Source organism: Rattus rattus, chromosome 1 (genome assembly GCF_011064425.1).
Source record: "Rattus rattus isolate New Zealand chromosome 1, Rrattus_CSIRO_v1, whole genome shotgun sequence".
Taxonomy (NCBI): domain Eukaryota; kingdom Metazoa; phylum Chordata; class Mammalia; order Rodentia; family Muridae; genus Rattus; species Rattus rattus.
The window spans coordinates 261,855,443-261,877,163 of record NC_046154.1 but is presented as its reverse complement, the minus strand read 5'-3'; the positions used below and the strand labels follow the sequence as shown (position 1 = coordinate 261,877,163).

At 52.6% G+C, this 21,721-nt stretch overlaps 1 protein-coding gene and 1 long non-coding RNA gene across 2 annotated transcripts; one reads left to right on the top strand and one right to left on the bottom strand.

The window, feature by feature from the left end:
• Window positions 1–590: 590 nt before the first annotated feature.
• On the bottom strand, window positions 591–2,624 carry LOC116883813. The gene is made up of 2 exons (XR_004385793.1): window positions 2,529–2,624; window positions 591–1,989 (listed from the first exon to the last, which is right to left on the bottom strand). It is a non-coding gene; the product is annotated as an uncharacterized LOC116883813 (long non-coding RNA).
• An 8,144-nt stretch (window positions 2,625–10,768) lies between these two features.
• On the top strand, window positions 10,769–19,005 carry Tamalin (trafficking regulator and scaffold protein tamalin). The gene is made up of 8 exons (XM_032885045.1): window positions 10,769–11,136; window positions 13,112–13,161; window positions 15,090–15,144; window positions 15,245–15,347; window positions 16,689–16,782; window positions 16,891–16,957; window positions 17,152–17,218; window positions 17,829–19,005. Exons 1-8 carry the CDS (start codon window positions 10,894–10,896, stop codon window positions 18,317–18,319), a joined length of 1,170 nt encoding a protein of 389 aa, XP_032740936.1. The 5' UTR covers window positions 10,769–10,893; the 3' UTR covers window positions 18,320–19,005.
• The last annotated feature ends 2,716 nt before the right edge of the window (window positions 19,006–21,721 follow it).

Here is a 21,721-nt window from a genome sequence, read left to right as displayed (position 1 = left end):
AGCCATGGGAAATGAGCCAGCCCGAGGGCACCGTCCTTACAGCCTGAGGAATCCCGAGCCGGAGCTTGGGACTCAGACCGGAAGGAATGTAACATCTGTTTGCCCCGCCCAGACCCTGCAAACTGCAGTGTATATTTTTGGTGGTAGTGGCAGTGGTGGGTTTAGGGTGGGGAGGGGTGGGCTGCAGGGCGTGGGGAGGGAGGCTGGGATGGGAGGGAGGCATCTGCATGGGCCGCCTTGTACTGGATTTCTGATCAGGGTAGAGGGAAGGTGAGAGGTTTGCATCCACTTTAGGGTCCCTGCTGAGGAGAGCAGTCTGAGCTGAGTATGGGGTTTAACCAAGTGTAGTATTTAATGGGTTCTAGAAGCCTGGCTGTGGGTGGTGATTTGGTCAGCATCTAGGTATATAATAACTTTGAAGCCATAACTTTTAACTGGAGTGGTTTATTTTAATTCATTTTATTTTATTTTATTTTATTTTATTTTAGGGGAAGGGTCAGGATTTTAACTTTAATATTGTTAAGTTTTGTAAAAGGAGAACCATCTCTGTGACAATTACCTCTTAGTCTGTTTGTTTTTTAAAGAAATCCCTAAAACAAACAAAACAAAAATTGTCTAGACTCAGACGCACATAGTTCAGTCACTGGAAACGCCCGCTCTGCTCCTGAGCCTGATCCCGCTGAGCAGGAAGGGCCGCATTTCCCCATGGGGCTGGCAGCCTCCTACGCCCTGCACACCGACCCCATCCCATGAGCAGCTCCCCGGCCTTCTGTGCACTGTCCGGCTGGCTGCACCCTTTCCAGACATTCACTCAGCAAATTTGGGTTGTGTGCCTGCTGAGCGCTGGCCTGGGAGGATCTCCTGAGAGAGGGACAGGCCCGGGCGCTGCTCCTGGAGGGAGAACTGAATCGTGAGTGGATGAGCACCCACTTTTGAGACCAGAAGTACTCATGGCTGACCCTGAGAACCTTTATGAGCTCTGTTCTTAAAGACCACTAAGGAACGGGAAGGGGAGCCCCTGGCAAGCGGTGGGGCCTGGAGACTGAATTCATCGCCGGGAGCCCTTCCTGCCCCAGGGGAGGCATGAGTATGCGCAGGGAAACTGTCTCCCCATAGTCTCGGTCTTTCTATTTATTTCCTGGTGTATAGCTTCTTTCCTTGCTTTAAAGGGATCCTCCTTTAATTCCTTGGGCCAATTTACTGGCCACTGAACAGTATCCCTTGAGTCCCAACTGTGTCTTTGGGGGAACCTCTTTACCCACCCCTGCTGACCTCCCACTTCCCACCCTGCAGCTGAGTCTCCGTGATTACAGGTGGTTGAATGGTAGAATCCTCTCTGCCTCTGTTACCTGCCAGCAGCAGCCCCACAGCCACCCCCACACCACCGGACTACTCCCAGGAGACCCTTCTGCCCTCTGTGCAGTTCAGCTCGTCCACCTCTCAGGAAGACTTGAGCAGGTTTGGGGGAAACTCCACTCCCACCCCATCACTCTACATTGAGCTGAGAGTTGGGAGAAACTGAAGCTGTGGTTTGGCTCCCTGAGGCCACCCTGATCCACAGGGCTACCTGCACCTCTGGATTCTGGATTCATAGACCAAGTCTAAGCCCGTTCTTAGGTCGCCGTCAAGGCCCCTGAACGGTATTCTCGGTACTTCTGTTTGTTTTTTGTACAATTTATTAGAAAGGACTGTAAAATAGCCACTTAGACACTTTACCTCTCCAGTATGCAAGTGTAAATATATTGTAATATAGGAAATTTTTGTTTTAATATAAGAACGAGCCTGTCCAGTTTCTGCTGTACATTATTAAAGTTTTATTGACAGAGCTGCTCTGATGCCATCTGCCTCCCATATATAATGACTGCCCAGGGCGTGGCCGGAGAGGGGCATGGGTCCTCTGTGTGCTGCACTTGAGCAGATTCCTTCACTGCTGACCTGGACACTTAGATCCTCTGGGACCGGCTTTGTGTCGTCTGTTAGCATTTTGGTCTGTTTATAAAAAGGGTGTGATCTCTGGTGAGTCACGGGCCGGCCACTCTGCAGTTTACTCCCTCACCTCGACTGAAGTGTGACTGTGTTCTGGGCACTGAGGAGATGGGGTGAGTCTGCACAGTTTACCAGGGATCTTCAGAACATGGAAGGTGTTCGCTGATCTAGCTGCTGGTTGGACCTGGGAGAGCAGAGCCTAAAACTGAGGTAGACTGAAGTCTCACGCAATAGCCAGCCTTATTCAAAGCATCAGACAATTTATACTCTGGGAGTTGAGAAATGGCACTGGAGTAAAGTTCTCATCAACAAATTGCACATGGCAAGTTTTGAAGGAAGTAAGGTCACTAGACTTATGTCTTATTTTCTTGGATATTTCTCACAAGCACTCAGAATTCTCCTCCCATGGCTCCATTCTTGGACCGTGTTCCAACAAACTAGGTGTAAATGCTGTAGCTGTGGGCTGGGGGACCCCGAGTAACAAGTGCTACAGTAGGTTTGGGTGGGTGGGTACGTATGTCCTGCAGGTAACTCACACGCACCATGTGCTAACATCCAGGCCCACGGCTTCCATTTGTAGACTGCTGTTGTAGAAAGGACTTGCAACTTCTGTATGCTGCCTTCTGCAGGTCTTCCATGTAAATAAAGGCCATAAAAGCGTTTGAAAGGGAGCAGTCATGCTGTGCAGTTAATATTGGCAAAGCCCTACTGAAAACGCGTGGCCTCGGGATGACTCAGTTTGTTAGAGTGTTTGCACAGTGAGATAGGAGACAGAAACAGAATCATCCTCAAATGTCCACAGACTGTGGCACATGAACACACAATTCTAAGACCTCTATTTACAACATCACTGTAGAACCTGCCCACCGCTTTAGCCCTTCACAGTTTAGGAGTTGTGGTTATTACCCAGGCTGAGATACAAGGTGACTACCATTGGTCTGACCTGTTAACCCCTTCTTCAGAGGTTTGCATGACCTCAGTCCTGACCCTGCAGACCATCCTATGACTGGTCAGCCTCTCACCTGTCCTAGGTCTCAGCATGGTTTGCAGAGCCAGCTTTGCCAACCTAAAAATCAGAACAGCCTTCATTCTGGCACCTCTTTCCATACTCTTGAAAGTTACTGTGTCACCAAAGCCATGGGCTCATTTTGAAGGGTGAATCACTTGGTGTTTTGTTTCATAGCAGTTTTTCCCCCTGAGCCATATGTGCTTGGATTTTCACAGTCCTAGGAATCTGCTTGCTAAACACAAAGCAAAATCAGTAATATGGTACAAGCCTCTGACGGGACATGACTGGCACGTGGCAGAAATGGAAGGCCTTCAAATTAAGCCAGTGGTCGGTATAGCTAGGGTTGTGCAGAAAAAGTAGGGTAATTGGAAGTGTTTAGAGGGAGACAGGTTTTAAGGCATTGAGAACGAGAACGTAGTGAGGAAGCTAGCAAGTCAAAAAATTTAAAAAGTAGCCAACAGACCAGCTCCCCAAGGGAGAATTGATGCTGAGGTGTTGAATCTAAGGGCAAAATCCTCCCTCCCCTGGATGCCTCAATTTAAGGCTCTCAGCTGTAGAAAACCCACCTGCATCTGCTGTGACTTACACAAGTGTCCCCTAAGGGTCCATGTTAAAAGCTTGGTCTCCAGTCCCCAGTGGCACTGGGAATTTGGGAAGGTTCTCAGTGGGAGGATTGCAGGTCATTGGGAATGCGCCCTTATATTAGTTACCGTTTCTTAGTTATAAAAACTATAAGCCTTGGTGATGCACCTTTAATGCCAGCACTTGGGAAGCAGAGGCAGGCAGGGCTACATAGAGAAACCTTGTCTCAAACAAACAAACAAACAAACGTTACAAAATACTGACAGAAGCAGCAAGGAGGAAAGGTGGTCTAGGTTCATGGTTTGAGAGTACAGTCTGTCCTAATGACCAGGGCAGGAAGCTGCAGCTGGTCACACTGCTCACTCCAGGACGGCAGCCAGGACCCATGCTCAGCTCAGCTTTCCTTCTCCTGTATGCACTCCGAGACTGCAGCCCATGGGATGGTGCAGCCCACAGCAGGGAGGTGTCCCACCTTAATATAATCTAAACCTTCAGGCGTTAGAGCCTAACTCAGGATACTCCTTCATGGGCAGACTCAGAGTGTTGTTTTTCTGGGTGATTCTCTCAAATGTAAATACCAGCCTCCATAACAGACTGTGGGACCAGTCTTTTTTGTCTTGTTTTTTGTTTTTTTGTTTGTTTGGGTTTTGTTGTTGGTTTTGGTGTCTGTTTATTTGTTGACAGGGTTTCTCTGTGTAGTTCTAGCTGTCCTGGAACTTGCTCTGTAGACCGGGCCGGCCTCAAACTCAGAGATCCCAGCACCCACATGACAGCTCACAACTATCTCTAACTCTCAGAGCTGATGCCCTCACACAGACATACATGCAGGCAAAATACCAAAGCACATAAAATAAAAAAATTACAAAAAATGACTATCAAACAAAACCCCACGGATGTAAATGCTAGTCACATCTAAACATTTTTTTCACAGAAACATCTATGTTGAAACTTGACCAAACAACTGAGCCCTATAGCTTATAAGCTGGTGGGTCCTAGGATCAGGGAAGGTAGCAGCCAGTAGCAGATCCTTGTGAACTGGTGGGTCCCAGGACCAGCCAACAGAAGACCCTTTTGAGAATGTTTTTTTGGAAGCCAAAGATGAGGGTGTGGGCTCTGGAGGTTTCAGGGACAGGTGAGCTTTTGGATGTTTCCTAAGCATCCTTAGGACAGGCAGAGCACAAAGGCATGTGAGCCATGGCCCCTGGCTTCAAGGAGCGATTAATCTAGACCGGTCACATCTGTACAAATGCAAGGCAGGTCAGGAAAGGCTGTGTTATAGAGCAATACCCCAGGCATCCCAGAACTGCCAGTGAGGGGGGTCTAGGGAAGCAAGGACAGGACCCTCTAAGGCTCCCTTCCTACAGAACAGATGGCTACTAAGGAGGATAGGTACCATGATCAGGACAGACAGGACACTGGGGATCACAAAGGAGAGAGGAAGGTGGGGTAACATTTTGAAACAGAGGGGCTCCAGTCAAAAAAAATCACCATTCAATAACAAGTGCACAAAAAAAGGGTAAGGGGACATGGGATGTGTGGCCAGGCGTATATATGAAGTCAAGATAAAAAATTTAAAAACCTATCCAGAGCACTACAGTACCCATCATATGACCTGTAATTCCAGCACTTGAGAGGCTGAGACAATTTGAAGCCAGCCTGAGCTACGTAACAGCACTCGTCTCTAAAAACAAGGGCGCCCTGCTGGCTGTCACATACCTTCCATCCCAGAACTTAGTTCCACGAGTTTGAAGCCAACCTCCTCTACATTCACGTACAGCTGGGAACTGTATCATCCAGTTCCAGGGGCTCCAATGTCCTTTCCGGCCTCTGTGAGCACCACACAGGCAGTTGCATACTTGTAGGCAGAACACAAAGTAAAAATAAATCTCGACAACAACAAGAACAACAACAAATCCAAAGGTTTTTGGCCATGTTAAGGGAGCCAGAAATATAAGGAGGGAAATCTACTGGGGCTTTCCCCAAGCTTAGAAGTCACAACTTCCAGTGGGGGCGGGGCGAGAGACGGAAATGGCAACTATGTAGCTTTGTGAAACTAATGCTGTTACCTCTGCCTAGACAACTCCCTCTGACTATGCTAATCAATAACTTTCCCTCCTGTGTTAGTCTCCAACCTTTTCTTGATAGCTAGAATTCTGTACCCTAAGTTAAAGCCTCCTGCGGCTGAGAGTGTAGTTGAGTTGGCAGTGCTTAGCTAGCGTGTATACCAATTCTCAACTCTGTATAAAACTGGGTGTGTGGTATTATGTATGCCTCAGCGGAGAGGTGGGAGAATCCAGCCCCCAAGTGTTGGGATTAAAGGCCTGCACCACCACTCTCATGGATAATTTATAAACACAAACTTTTACCTGCCATTTCTAGAGACTGAAAACCCTAAAATCGGGCTGGAGAGATGGCTCAGCGGTTAAGAGCTCCTCCGACTGCTCTTCCAGAGGTCCTGAGCTCAATCCCCAGCAACCACATGGTGGCTCAACCATCTGTAATGGGATCTGGTGTGTCTGAAGTCAGCTACAGTGTACTCGTATACTCATATACAGAAAATAAGTAAATCTTTAAAAACAAAACAAAACAAAAAACCCTAAAATCAAGAGACCAGCAGCATCAGTATTAACAGAGAGCTTGGTCCAGTTCTTACATGGCAGGAAGGGAAACAGACCCCCATCTGCCTCTTTTATGAGATCACTTGTCTTAGGGTTTCTATGGCTGTGATAAAGCACTATGACCAAAGCACGTTGGGGAGGAAAGGGTTTATTTGTCTTAGCTGGGCCCTCCCCCATCATTTACTAATTAAGAAAATGCCTTACAGCCAGAGCCTATGGAGACACTGCTTGCTTGCTTGCTTGCTTGCTTGCTTGCTTGTTTTTTTTTTTTTTCTTCTTGTTTTTTCTCTGTGTAGCCCTGGCTGTCCTGGAACTTGCTCTGTAGCCCAGGCTGGCCTTCAACTCAGAGATCCACCTGCCTCTGCCTCCTGAGTGCGGGGACTAAAGGCACGCACACCACCACGAGGCTTGATGCTCCCTTCTTTCAGCTAAGTTGACACAAAGCTGCCCAGTACAGCGCTTGCCCCACCGAATCACCTCCTAAACCCTCCACCATTTAGTATCACTGTGAAGCGAGGGCTGTCTGTGGGACACCGACTTCCAGACCACAGCGGATTGTAAGCAGGGGAGTAATATGGCCCTGTTTGTCTGTAGGGAGGCACTTGCTATGGTAGCAGACCAGAACTTCTTCGAGGAGAGGCAAAGCCAGTGAGCAGGAGACAGGTTCAGGCAGGACCAGACAACCATGCAGACAGGGGAAGCTTTCTGTCTGAAGTCAGTGGCAGAGAGAGAGCAAGCCGTGGCCCGGAGGTCTAACACGTGTGTTTTGGGGGTTGGGCAGCCTGATGCACAATGCTGCTCATCCCCACCCCCCACCCCCAAAGCCAGGGATTATGATGCTGAACAGGTGTGTGTCTCCCAACAGGGAAGAGATCTGAGGTAGTCCCTGCCCTAAGAGCTTTCAATTTCTGCATTTCTCCTGCTAAAGTGAGAGGTGGGAAAATATATGCTCCGTGTCTTACGAGTGACCTGCTGCCACTCTGAGGAAAACCAGACTGAGTGTCCCTTCCTTCTGTCACTCCAACCTGGCCATTCAAGAGGCAGGTCGACCTTGGCCTCTGGATGGGACTAGACCAGGAGACACCCATATCCCCATATCCAACACAATGCGTCCTATCTACCTGGCTCCTACCTGCAGAACTCCTGGGAGTCAGGTCTCTGAGCTGTACTGGATCAGACCCGCTGCTAGAACCCTCCCCCAGCAAGGCCCCAGCACCAACACAACACCATGCCATGAACACTGTTAGGCAATAGGAGCCACTAAGAAAACAAGCATTCCCTGCCCAGCCAGCTGCCCACCGGCTGTTCTGTGCCTCCTGCAAGCAGTGACATCATGCAGCTGAGACCCAGTCCTGTCAGTCATTCCTGGTGGACCAGAGGGCCAGCTGAGCCCCGGGCCCTCTCTTGCTGCCAACCCTCCCCCTCCCCCTCCCGCATTACCCCCACCCCGTCCCACTCCCTCACAGAAGCAGAGGCGGCATCCACCGAGCTATTTATTCATTCTTGCTAGTTCTGTGCCCTGAAGTAACTGACTCACTGGGACTCTACGGGCTCTGAACTTTCACAGCTCTAGTGCTCCAACTTCCCGAGGGTTCCCCAGAGCTTAAGCAGGTCTGTAGGGTCACAGGAGTCACTTCCTCCAGCTCCTCACAAGGAATTGTGGAATGGTGGGAGACGGCAAGGGGTTGTCCCTAAAGAAATAAGAAGGGAAAGAAAAAAAAAAAGAAAAGAAATGAGAAGGGGCTTTGTCCGTTAGACAGACCCTATTAATCCCACTCTACCCAGGTCCTCACTCCACCCCACCCCCACCCCCGTAAACCCCATCTCAGCCAGGGCAGCTGGAGCCAAAGAGCTGGGAAACCTGAACTCCTGGGAACAAGACACCTGCTTCAACATAAGTTTCAGACAAAGTATAGATTTCTCAGGAGCAGATCCACAGGGAATTTGCTAAGAGGCATGAGGAGGTAAAAGACTTTCTGGAGCGGCAGGAGGCCTGGTCCTTGGAGGAGAACAGATAACTAGACAAGGGGCGTGGCTTAGGAGGAGGTGCGAGAAGGCTGAGCTCTGGAGCCGTACTGTGGATTGCATTTCACCCGCAGCATCTCCCTCCTCACAACTTCCTCACTGTGAACTCAGTGACCAGTTCACTACAGATCCTCTTGGGAGGAAATGCTGTATGGGATCCCAAATTCCAGGTGGCGCCGAGCTCCGGCCGGCCTTGAGTCTGGAGATATTTTCCACCACAAGGCTCATGACCAGCAGAGGGCATCACCACCCCACAGGGAGGCACCCAGGACTATCCATCCGTCCCTGGAGAAACCGTGGAACCGCAGAGGAATCAGGCAGCCCTCTCCCTAGCTGCCAGCTGCTGAATTAGCAGTCTTTGTCTAGAGTCCTGGGTTCCTGAGCCCATTCTGGGGCAGCCTTTGCCTCTCTGGCTGCTGTCGCAGGCAGGAGGGCTTGGACCACACACGTCTTTTCCAGAACACGAGGCCTCTTCCAGCTCTGAAATCCTAAGATTTGAGGAAATCATGCCAAGGGCTTAGAGAAATTGCCTCTTCCGGCCTCACACTTGCTCTGGATTTTTTAGCACCTTCTTGCTTAGGTGAGAACTTCAGCTCCCTGTGGTGGCTTCTCACCTGGAGGCCAGAGGCAGTCGGACTTGCACAAACTAGGGTTGTTGGGGGAGAGGTATCTACCTCTCTATCAGCACAAAGGAGGTCTGTCAACAGGGCTGTTAGATAGGCGTTAACTAAGTAAATCTCTGGAGTAGGCAGGTGGCTCCTTTACGGATCCCTTGGGGGAGGGTCCTTTCGTGGATAAGAACTAGAATAAATGTAATACAAACTTTTGTGCCTTCTGCCTGCATAACTCCCCACCCCCTCCCCTGCTACAGATGCCGTCTGTCAGGCAACAGACGGTCCAGGGGTCCATCTGTGTTAATGCTCTCAATAGAGTCCCATGTTTCCCCACCGACACTCCCTTGGCCCCTCAACACTCCCTTGCCACTTGGTGGTTTAAAGAGGGGAGAGAAGCATTAAGAGAAGCATTATGTTAGCTACATCTTAGCTAACATAGACTCTGAGCCACCCCTACCCCCCAACCCCACGAGCATCCTGCCATCTGGACTTGTGCAATTTCTGAGGGTGGAGGATCACCCCTCCCACTCATACTTCGTGTGCGGTGAGGGCGCAGGGACCTGGTAGGAGGTGGGGGGGGGTCTGGAGGAGGGGCGGCAAGACACAGGGAGACAGCCAAACTGATGAACAGATAGAAGAAAATCTTTTCTGGCCTCTGAGATATGGCCTCCTGGCCTCTGCGCCCCCATTTTATGGTAAGTAAGGTAAGGTACCATGGTATGGTACAGTAGGTAAGCTCCCAGACCAAGCACCTCTGTCACACCAGTGCCTAGCCAGTCCCTGGCACAGAGCAGGGCTCAAACTCACCAGGAAGAATTGAAGTCAGCATCGCAGAGTAGTTAGGCAGAAGTTCCAGAACGTGCTTTTTTTGGGACGTCAGCTTTGTCACCGAGTGACCTTCCTGGCAAGGTGCTTTCTGTCTGGGTCTCAGTTTCCTCCTCTGGAAGGGATAGCAATGGTACCTGTATCATAAGGTTTGTTATGATGTACGCAAAGCACATATGTCGTGTCTCGTGTCCGAATGTGGAGCCCCAGTCTCCTTCTGTGGTGTCTAGACACCGACTGCTTCCCTTTCTTGCTTCTTATTTGGGCGCCACTGACGACAGACTTGGGCTGTGGGTCATCCCCGCCTCTCCCACAGCCTGGCAGCCATGGTAACAAAGAGCTTGAGAAATGGTATCTAAGACGGGACTAGAGAAAGGCTCAGCACCGGTCAGGACCCAACTCAGAGACCCTACTCTGGGCATATTCCAAACCCCACGTGAGGAACGGGAGCCTTAACTCCAGCATCCAGAGAGAAGAGAGCCTGGGGGTGGCTCCAGGAGGGCTCGGAATTAAACCTGCTTGCCGGTTTCCACGGCTTCCCTTTCTCCTAGCCCTGGGAAAGGAAGGCTGCTTTAGTTAGCTCTTCTAGGGTGCAGGTGGGAAGATGAAAAACCCTTAGTCCCTCACTCCCCAGGGGCTTCCGGCGGGTGAATTCAGAGGTGTCTCCCAGTTCCTACTTCAGAAACCACAACCCTCCCCCTGAGCAGCCCCGGCCCCTCCTCCCTCTCTCTCTAGTCTAGGGCTTCCTGCAGTCTCTCCACTCCGAGTCTGACCCCCTGCTTCCCTGATCTCAAAGCTTCCCTCAGGTTAATTACCACGACTCCTTACTGTGCCCCTATCTCCACGAACCACTAAAGTCATCATCCGTACCCCAACTTCATTCAGTGTGCGTTCACAGATTGTTTCCAGTAGCCTGTAAACCCCTGCTCGCCCCAGATGTCCTGTCCCTCCCGCTGCCAGGGGCAGCTAGGTTTCCCCCACTGAGCGGCTAAGTCCCCCAGAGTTTCCCCGGAGCCTGGTTGGTGGCACTGTGGGCGGGGCTCGCCATAGCGGTCCCCCCCGGGGGCGGTGCCTGCGTGTCGTGGGGCGAGGCCACTGGAGGCCGCTCCCCACGCCTCTCGGGAGTCTATAAAGCAAGGCTACACGAGGCCCGCTGGGCTGGCGTCCCAAAGCCGTCGCCAACCCCATCTACCGGAGTGAGTGCGGCCTCCGAGGGGCGCCGGACGCCGGAGCCATGACCCTTCGCCGACTCAGGAAGCTGCAGCAGAAGGAGGAGGCGACGGCTGCGCCGGACCCCGCTGGCCGGGCTCCCGACTCCGAAGCCGCTCGCGCTGCGCCGACCCCCTCCGGCCCCCCGGCTGCCGCCGCTCCGCCGGGAGCCCCCGGGGACGAGCTGTACGCAGCACTGGAGGACTATCACCCTGCGGAGCTGTACCGCGCGCTCGCCGTGTCCGGGGGCACCCTGCCCCGCCGAAAGGTGCGTTACTTAACCTGCATCCCCAGACTCGGTACCCTGCCTTCTTCCTTCGGCAGGTCCAACTCACCGGCAGCCGCGCCGGGTGACTGCCACATTCCTCGGCTCTCCAACCCTGGGCCACTCGCCTTGCTCGGCCTTGTCCTCAGAGGGCGCAAGTCTGCCCACTCCGGTCTCGGAAGACCGTGGCCCCCGCCATCACAACACCCCCAGTTCGGGTGGCTCTCCGCTCCATTCCCCACGCGCGGATGCCCCATCTCCTCCCACTCTCTTGCCTTGACTCCGCCTCAGCACCCCCTTTCTCCAGCTTGCTCCATCTGGCTTTCTGCCGCCTCCTGCTCCGCCTGCGGGTGTCCAGAAGTCTAAAAACTCTCAGGACCCTGCCGCCCCAGCACCTTCTAGAGTTGGAGCAGGGCTAGAGAAGGAACCCCACCTCTTGCCTCGAACAAGTTGAGGGTCCTGGAGCCCTGGGCGGGAGAAACACCAATGACCCCTTAGAAGTAGTGCTGCGAATTCCCAAGAACGCCCCCTCCTCAGGGACACCGGCTTCCTGCGCTCAGGGACTCTCTCGCTTTGTCCCGCATCTTAGATGCGGGATGAGAAAGCACCGCTCTTCTAACTTCAGCCAGGACCGGACGCGGTGGGAGAGTCACAGGGCAGGAAGGATGCGGGCCGCACCCGCCCTCTGCCCTAAGTCTCCCTCTAAGTGAGGCTCTTCCTCTGGCTTGAGAGGACCTGAGTCCTCCGACGCCGAGAGCCAAGACCCAGATTAAGGAGAAGGGATGAGTATCCCTTCCCTACGCGGGCCCCCTCCTTCTCTCCTGGTCCCTGGCTCCCCCCTACATACAATGAACAGCTTGTTGAGAATTTGCATTTTATGAAAATCGGGTTGAAAAACAAAGGGGTCTCTCTGTACTGCCCAGTCCTTCCTTCTTGGCCTATTTGGGTAAGTTCCCCACCCTGAGGCTAATCTTTGCTGGAGGAAGGTCACCTTCCCTTCCTTGCTTTGGGGTAGCTTATGGGGGTAGAGAGTGTTAACAAAAGCACAGACCAGGAAGGCCTCAGGCAGTTTGGCACTTGGGGAAAGGGTTGGTCCCGGATGAGACTTCCTCCAAGAACTAAAATCTTAGGAGGGACAGAGATTGTTTTAGGTTATTGGTTTAAAAACAACAACAACACAACCACCAGTTTCTCAAGTATAGTGAGACAAGTTTGATTCTGACGTTTACTTATTTTTATTTATTTAGTCATTTTGTTCCAGGGGGGAAAAAAGGCAATATCAAGAGACTCAGGTTTGGGGGACATAACAGCCAGCTTCATCTGGAATATACTGCTCTACCTACCCCCAGGGAACCTGTTCTTAGGAGATTTGACACCTCTGCCACATTCAGGCTAGCATTGCCAGGCCCCTGACTCTCCCAAAATACTGGGTTTGCCTGAACCCAGCATTTAATAAAAGGGAGAGACCCAGATGGCGTGGGTCTGTGGAGTAAGACTCTTACTTCCTTCTTCAACCCAGGGAAGCTCCTGCCCCAGGTTTCGGGGCCTGCAAAGTCTGGACCCATTAGACATGATGCCGGTGGTGACATTACTCTAGAGTCACATTCTTCCCCAAGCTGGTTAGCAGAGGCTGAGTTTACAGGTCTGGAACCCAGGACAGATGTGACCCCGAGGTCCCAGGGACAGTGTGAACTCTGGGAGTGATGACAGGAGCTGCCTTTGGTAAATAGTTACATTAGCACCAAAGCAGAGGTATAGCTGGGAGGGAGAAGACAGGCAGCAGGAAGTGGGATGCTGTGCTGGAGCTAGGCTCCTGTGAGTCCTCCCAGAGAGGGTTCCTCAGTGTCTGCCCAAGGGTAGCCCCTTCTCACCATTGCCCCAGGATAGCCCCTTCTCACCATTGCCCCAGGATAGCCCCTTCTCACCATTGCCCCAGGATAGCCCCTTCATCATCTTTTCGGGCCATTTTCCCACCCAGGGCTCAGGATTCCGTTGGAAGAATTTTACTCAGAGTCCTGAACAGCAACGGTGAGTCACCCCCACCCAAAACCCCTGCTGTGGTCCAGAAAAGTGAGGTGGGGGGGGTGGGGGGGTGGAGCATCTCAGCCCAACTCCCCTGGGAGGCATCTTCCATCCTTGAGCATGAGTTCCCTGCTGGATTGAGGGGCAGGTGGGGGTGTGGGCTGTGTGAAGGGGCGGCAGAACAAGGGGGGGCACTTTTGAGTCATTAGGTGCTCCTTAACCACCCCCAATCAATGCCAGTTGTGTCTTCCTGGAAGAGCTGGATTAGTGAGAGGTGGGGGTAGGGAGGAGGAGCCGCCATGGGGGTGACCTAACCTGTCCTCTGTGGCTTCCCTGAGCCCACCCCCACTCCCCCACCCACCCCCGGCAGGCCCACACCGTGGGCATTCCGTGACCAGCTGTTTGAGTCTGACTGGTTTTATAGCTCAGACTTCTAGTCCTACGTTGGTGCCATCCCATAGCTGCCGTTTAGGACGGCTTTGAGATCTGGACGGTGGATGGGCGCTCATCCTAGGACCTAGGGCTAAGGTTCCCTTATTGCCTATTTCTCAAGCTCAGGACCTTCCTCTGAAATGGTCCAGCAAATGGTGTCTTCCTGGCCAGGTTGTTCTGTTTGGCCCTTTAACTAAGAATCTGACATTATGCACACACACACACACACACACACACACACACACACACACACACTACAAACTGGCTTTTGTTGTTGTTGTTGTTGTTGTTGTTTTGTGTTTTGCTTTATGAGACAGGGTCTCTCTACAGAGCCCTGGCTGCCCTGGAATTCAAGCTATCCTCCTGCCTCCGCTTCCCAGGTGCTGGGATTAAAAAAGGCATGCACCACCGTGCCCAGCTCATTTTAATATTTTAAAGGGTTATAAAAACAAAGAACCATACACGACAGAGACCACACAGGGCCCACAAAGCCCAAAATATTTACCATCTGGCTCTTTGCAGTAAAAGTTCACAGACCCTTCCAGGAACTCAGAAAGCACTGGGACAGACAGAGAATTTCCAGGTCTCCCCTGCTCCTGCCCCAGAACATACAGGGCTTCCGCAGAAGAGAAGTGTCTTGCCCAGCATTAGGTGGCTGGGGCTGTGACTTAGGATAGAAACTAGGGGCTTGGTCTCTGGGGGCCTTTCTGAGGCTGCCAGACTCAAAGAGGCCTTAGGAGCCATTTCATTCTGCCTCTGGCTGGTGGAAAGGAAGGGGAAGGGGTGGGCAGAGGAAACTCTGGGCTCCCCCCTCGGCCTAGGGTCTGGAGCGGCTCCAAACCATTGTGTCCTGCAGTCAGCCTTCAGTTCGGGAAGGGGTGGCCCCAGGCTCCCCTCCCCCAGCCCTCACATCTGGTGGGCTGGCCGCACCACAGCTGGGAGGGGCAGCTGTGGTCTGCGCCCAGCCTCGTGACTGCCCCCGGGGCTGGGGCTGTGTTTTCCTCAAAGCATCAGAGCCTGGATGCTTCAGCCTGGGGGGCCAAATTGGGGGCCGTAGGTTAGTGAATATAAGGTCAGACTCACTAGGAGTCTGGGGTGCTGGTAGGCACCCTCCTTTCCTGATTTGCCACCTCCCCTCTGCCCCCTAGCTGCCCCACTTACGAGGCTAGTTTATTCTGTGCAGCTCCCCGAGGCCAAATTCATTTGGGTTTGGGAAGGGCATTCCAAAAATCTGTGGAGAATGAGCTGTCACAGGAGACTGTGGGTCCTTCTGGGATGTTTAAGATCAGACTTCCACATCCCTGGGTGCTGAGCTGTGGGACTGTGTTTTTGTTTTGTGACCTTGTATTTTGAGACAAAGCCTCACTCTGCAGCTCATTCTAAAATGCATCATCCTCCTGCCTCAGTCTCTCAAGGACTGGGATCACGGATGTGGGCCCACCAGAGCCAGCTTTCCCATACTTTTCTTAACTTTGGTGATCTTGACCCTGTGTCTTCTGCAGGAAGGTTCTGACTTTGGAGAAGGGAGACAACCAGACCTTTGGCTTCGAGATCCAGGTGTGAAAGACTGGGCACAGAGAGGGGAGGGTTGGGAGGACAGTTTGGAGGACGGATACGTGTGCTTGCCTCTGCTGAACATCCGGGCGTTTGTTCACAGACTTACGGCCTTCACCACCGAGAAGAGCAGCGTGTGGAGATGGTGACCTTTGTCTGCCGAGTTCACGAGTCCAGCCCTGCCCAGCTGGCTGGGCTCACGCCAGGTAGGCCTTGAGCCCAGAGTACACAGGGCTCTGGGGGCAGTGCATAACTTTACTCTTAAGCAGAGGCATTTTCTCCCCCTCCTTCATCCTTCAACTTGGAGAAGGCCGGAAGAATTAACAGAATCCTGAATTGAGATTTGGACGCACCGGCCATTGCCTGTGGGACCATGTGCAGGTCTTTTGCAAAGCGGGACGGGCAAAAGCTTGCGTGGCGAAGCCAGGGGAAAGCGATTCTTCTTGCGAGCAGCTGTTCTACCTCCGGGCAGCTGGGCAACCCAGCTGGGCAGACTCTGGTAGAGAAGTATTCTCTACCAGGGTCTGCCTCACAGTGGTGCATGAGGACCTATCCTTCTCCAGCTGGGGCACCTGTGCTGTGCCCTTCATCCAGGAGTCAAATGATGGAGACCCTAAGGTCCCAGTCTGCCAGCCTGAGGCTCCATGGATCCACACATATTCTGTCAGCACAGTTGCCCCTTGGCCCTTACCTTCTTGCCCACTTGCCTGGAGCCTGGGCCAGCTCCCAGTTGGGCACCTGTTCACCCAATGCCTCACCTGTATGGACTGACTCTCATGACAGATGTGGGTTAAACAGAAACAGCTGACTCCAGGAGCAGCAAAGGCACCTGGGAGGGCTCTGTGTTGAGGGAGAGAGATTCCTGAGGGTATGCATATTTGATAACTCATTTCTTCTCAGATCCCTGGAACCTAGCATAGGTTCCAGGTTCCTCTATCCACACAAGCTGGTGGTCTCTGTTCAGGGAGAAAAGGCTATGGTTGTATGTATTTGTCGTTGTTTTATTTTGTTCTGCTTTTTTTTTTTTTTTTTTTTTTTTTGAGAGAGAGAGAGAGAGGGTTTTTCTATGTAACAGCCCTGGCTGTCCTGGAATTTGCTTTGTAGACCAAACTGGCCTCAGATTCTTGGGGATTTGCCTGCCTGCGTTTCCCAAGTGCTGGGAGTACATTAAAGGCATGGAACACCATGCTGGGCTAGGTTTTAGGTTTTGTTTGTTTCTTAGTTTTGTTTGTTTGTTTGTTTGTTGAGACAGTGTCTCTCTGTATGGCCTTGGCTGTCCTGGAATTTGCTCTGTAGACAAGGCTGGCCTCAAATTTACAGAGATCTGCCCGCCTCTGCCTCCCAAGTGCTGGGGATTAAAGGAATGTGCCACCACTATCACCCAACTGGTTTTTGTGTGTTTTGAGTGGGATAAAGGAGATAGATGCCCAGGTCTCCCCACCACTGTGGAAAGCAGTGGTTCTCCAGGTCACCATCCTGCCCTTAATGGCTGGAGTCCTTCCTCCATGCCCTGGGAAACAGATACTGACTTCTGCTCTTCTTGACAGGGGACACCATCGCCAGTGTCAATGGTCTCAACGTGGAAGGCATCCGGCACCGGGAGATTGTGGATATCATCAAAGCATCTGGCAACGTTCTCAGGTATCCATCCACGTCTAAATGCAGGGCCTAAGGGCTCCTGAGCTCAGCCTTGTGCTGTTTCCTCAGCCTTCAGGCTTGCTCAGCCTTTGTTCCCCCTCCATCCATCAGACTGGAAACCCTGTATGGGACGTCCATTCGGAAGGCAGAACTGGAGGCACGCCTGCAGTACCTTAAGGTGGGGACCAAGAAAGTCTAGAATCTGCCTTCCTCTTCCTGGTCCCTGCCCCTCAGGCCCTTTTAAGGGTTCCTGCACCTTTCTTAACCTCTGTTAGCCCTGGGGCCTTTGTGCCTTTCTCCCTTTCCCATGTTTGTCCCCATATCCTGCTGGTGACCCGGTAGTCCTGACAGTTGGCTGCATGTGTCTTACAGCAAACCCTGTATGAGAAGTGGGGCGAATACAGGTCGCTTATGGTACAGGAGCAGCGGCTAGTGCACGGTGAGTAGGTCGGGCTGTCGCGGCGGACACCCCCATCAGCCCTCCCCTCTTAGAACTAGCAGGCTGCTGCCCTCTGCAGGGGTGGCCTGGAGCTACTACTTTGGACCCCACGTTACCCTAAGCTGATATACAGTTTTGTTCTCGCAGTCGCCCTCTGGAGGTTAAGGTTGAGTACTGCTGCTTGGTGCAGGCCATTAATCTCAGGAAGCAGAGGCAGGCTGATCTTTGAGGCCAGCCTAGTCTACAGTAGTAAGTCCTAGGACAGCTAGGGTTCTGTGGAAGGACCCTGTCTCCAAAAGAGGAAGTGTGTGCGTGTGTGGTGTGCATGTGCGCGCGCACGTGTGTGTGTGTGTGTGTGTGTGTGTGTGTGTGTGTGTGTGTGTATGTGTGTATCCTTTCTGTGGACTGCCTTCCTGTCTTAAGTGGCGTTCTTGAGTTTATTAACTCCAGCTTTACAGACAGAAAGACTGGGGCCCGGAGCCCAGGGCCCAGGGCCCACGATGGTAGCCACGAGGAAAGAACAGGATCTTCTGCCCATGCCTTCTGACCCTTAGCCTAGGGCGCTCTGGCCCCAGGATTCTGGAAGCTCCCTGATCTTCTGTCCCCGCAGGCCTGGTGGTGAAGGACCCAAGCATCTATGACACACTGGAGTCCGTGCGCTCCTGCCTCTACGGCGCAGGCCTGCTTCCCGGCTCGCTGCCCTTTGGGCCTCTGCTCGCAGCGCCTGGGGGTGCCCGCGGGGGCTCACGGCGGGCCAAAGGGGACACCGACGACGCCGTGTATCACACGTGCTTCTTTGGGGCGCCGAGCGCAGGCGCTGCCCCCCACCCAGGCGCGCCAGGCCCGGCTCCGCCGAGACTCCGGCGTCGTGCTGTGTCCCCACCCTGTGCCACGCTCAGCCGCAGCGCCAGTGTGCGGTGCGCGGGCCCAGGCGGGGGCGGCGGCGGGGGCGCGCCAGGAGCCCTCTGGACTGAGGCCCGTGAGCAGGCCCTGTGCGGCGCCGGTCTACGGAAGACCAAGTACCGCAGCTTCCGCAGGCGGCTGCTCAAGTTCATCCCCGGACTCAACCGCTCCCTGGAGGAAGAGGAGAGCCAGCTGTAGGGGTGCGGGTGGGCAGGTGGGAAGTATTTATTTATTTATTCATCGTAACAGCCAGTGCAAAAAGTAGGGGCAGTAGGGGCGGTCCAAGGACTCCAGGAGCCCAAAGCAGCAGGAGAGGGTCCTTGCTAGCTCTGGTCCTTCTGGTCGGTTCACTGCTTGTCTGCTGGGGGGGGAAAGGGCGCTGAGCTGCTTTCTGCCCTCCTCTAAACAGCAGGAACTCTGCAGGGGGTGAATAGACATTGGGAATTGGGAGAGGTCTGGGGACCAAAGAGGTCTGTGCCGGCCTATAGTCTGGGTCAGTGGTGCCTTGTGGGGGCCCTGTGCCAAGAAACCCTCTTCTTACTTTTATTAGCTCCCCAACCTTGGGGAGAGATATCCACGATCATTGATCATTCCCCACCCTACAGAGACCCACACACAAACACACACCAATGGACCAGTGGGCCCCAAGGGGGCAAGGTGCTGGTCCCCTCCCCCTAACCTTGACCCTTAAGGGCTTAACCCCTGTCCAGGGGCTTGTAACTAGGGGTCCTGTCAGGCAGGGGTCCTGGGTTCTGTGCTCCTTGGGGAACAGGAATGAGTTCGTTCAGGTGGGGTGGGGCAGCCTGGACTGCCCCACCGTCTTCTACATATGTTGCTTCTGAACCACAAACTGTATAAAATTGATGTTTTTTTTTTCTTTTTTGCATTTGTGTCAGTGTGGTAACTGCCCGTGGGGGAGGACTGTGCTCAGGCAAGCTCTGACTCCTCCCACTACGAACACAAGCTGCACTTCACATCTTCCTTTTAGCCTGAAGCCAGGGAAATTGTCTCGGAGATTTTAATGAGCGCATACTTGCCTGAGCGGAGGCCCCGCACCCTCTCTAGAAGTCGGGCCTCTCGTTCAGGTGTATTTTTGATGCTTCCCTCCCCGGATACCCACAGCAGATACAGGGTCACTTGTCCAACATCCCTCCCTGGCTTCCCCGCTAGCGCATCTGAAATCTGCCTTGAGTAGAAGCTAGATCCACAGACTTAGTCGCCGTCCACCCAATCTCTGACAGACAGGTCAGTTTCCTGGCCCCTCCTCCCATTCTTCATTCCCGTGCCTCCCTGACTAAACCCTGAGCTTCACTTCTGGGCTTCTTCCGGCTTAGGTTACCGGCTGTGAACACATCGCTCTGGGCCTCTGCATTGGCTTGTCCACAAGTGACTCCTTCAGTATTTGATTTACCGCTCTAAGACCTGCCCACTCGGTCAAATGGGACCATGCCCTCTGTGACGGCCTTGGCTTCTTTCCATCACACTATGAATCACTGTCTGGAACTGTTTTGTCTTTCTTGGGTTTAGTGGTTGGCCAGTCCTTCCCACTCATGAAGGTGTATGTCCTTCCCCCGTCTCAGGAAGGAGTAGGTCCTCCCCACTTATGGAGGTGTATGTCCCTCCTCCCCCAACTCAGGAGGGTGTATGTCCTCCCTACTCAGTAGGGGTGTATGTCCTTTGGTTCTTTTTTTTTTTTTTTTTTTTTTTTTTTTTTCCGGAGCTGGGGACCGAACCCAGGGCCTTGCTTCCTAGGTAGGCGCTCTACCGCTGAGCTAAATCCCCAGCCCGGGTGTATGTCCTTTGAAGCAGGCTCAGGACTTCCTGGCCAATCCTAGCACAAAAGACCCTCAATACAGCATGTTCCCAACCAGGAAGCAACCTGCTGAGTGACAAGGGTAAGGGTAGTCACAAGGCAATCTAGTAGCAGAACAGGGTCTGGTGCCTAAGACTGCTGTCCGGTGGCAGTGGCCAGCATTTCAGTTGTGGCTTTGAGAGACGTCTAGGTGGACCCTTCCCTGGGCACACCCTGTTCCACAGGCTGTAATTACCTGTCTGGAGGGGACCCCAGCTCTCTCCCCACTCTCACTGTCAGCCAGATAAGAGCACACACACAAGCCTAATGACCTGAGTTTGACCCCTGGAGTCACAGTGGAAGAAAAGAACCAACTCCTAAAGGTTGTTCTGTGACCCCCTGCGGGGTGCCAGAGCATGTGGGAAACCTCATGGAATACAGAAACCATACATACAATAATGAACACATAATTTTTTAATAAAAAAATTTTGAGGCAAGTCTGTCTCCATATCCCTGGCTGTCCTGGAATTCAATGACCCTCCTGAATGCTGGGATTAAAGACATGCACCTCTTTTTTTTTTTTTTTTTTTTTTCTTCCCAAGACACAATTTCTCCGTGTATCCCTGGCTGTCTCTGTAGACCAGCCTGGTCTTGAACTCACAGAAATGAGCCTCAATGCCTGGCTGGCCTCATCATTTTCACTTTTTTTTTTTTTTTTAATAAATCAAACCTTAACCCTCTGCTTCAAATGTTTGAACCATCAGGACTCCCCATGGAATTAACAACATGAAGTTAAAACGTCTTACTACAACCTGTCTGTCCACGTCCCCTCACTCTAAGCCATTCCATTACACAAAGCTATGGGCCCAGTCGTGATGTCATTGGAACCCTTGTGTGGTACACAAACCCATCCACACTGCATTGGGATGGCCTGCGTTAGACCTCACGGAATCCTCTATGCTGTCTCTCTACCACCTCTAACTCTCTCCCTCCATGCCACAGATATTTAAGCCAAACTACTCTTTCTTTGTGTTCCAGTGTTTCGGTTCCCCAGTGATGACGGGCTTTCACTGGCTTCTGGCCCCGGTGCCTTTGTTTATGCCATTCTGTCTGCCTGGAATACTTTTCTGGATCAATTCTTTATCCTGAGGTCCCAGCTTAACCTCACCTTCTCAAAGGTTTTTTTTTTTTTTTTTCAGAGCCCCCTGGAAAACAGTTCCTGTTCTGCTATTCTAGATCTCAAACCCCTTTGTTCATCTTCCTTATGGTTCTTTCTCTAGCTTGATAATTATAGTCGCTTCCTGTATTGATATTCTTGACTCTGTCTTTTGCCATGGTTGGAGCAGGGTACAAAGCCTTTCAAAAGGTTGCAGCTCAGGACTGGGGCATGGCTCAGGGCCAGAGACTTCACGTGTGAGGTCCTGGGCTCAGTCCCCAGCCTGGCAGAAATAAAGAAGATGAAAACCAACTGTGAGTCAGTAACTGAAGCCCCTGAAGGGGTTCACCCATGCCCTCCCTCCCTACACACACAGCAGGGCTCAATAAAAGCTCAAGAGTGTCTGAGGACCATGTGCCTCCTGGGCTCACAGCTGGACCGGGCAAACACAGGCTCTGCACCTGTGAGCCCTGGGGGTGGGGAGAGGCAGCTCCTCCTCAGCTTCACCTGCAGCTGGCATCTATGAGCTCCTCTTACAATGTCCCTCGGGGCTGGGTGGTGGTTCCCTTGGTGGCACCTGCAGCTCCCCTCTGTGCCTTTTCTGCTTTGGGAAGAAAACAGCTTCTCCGAGCTCTTGTGTTTGAACAGCTGC

Excerpts from the sequence above, each read along its gene's own strand:
- Tamalin (XM_032885045.1), top strand. The coding sequence starts at position 10,894 with ATGACCCTTCGCCGACTCAGGAAGCTGCAGCAGAAGGAGGAGGCGACG. Across the intron at positions 15,348-16,688 it reads GCTGGCTGGGCTCACGCCAG|GGGACACCATCGCCAGTGTC; the intron begins GTAGGCCTTGAG and ends TCTTCTTGACAG. Across the intron at positions 16,958-17,151 it reads CACGCCTGCAGTACCTTAAG|CAAACCCTGTATGAGAAGTG; the intron begins GTGGGGACCAAG and ends TGTGTCTTACAG.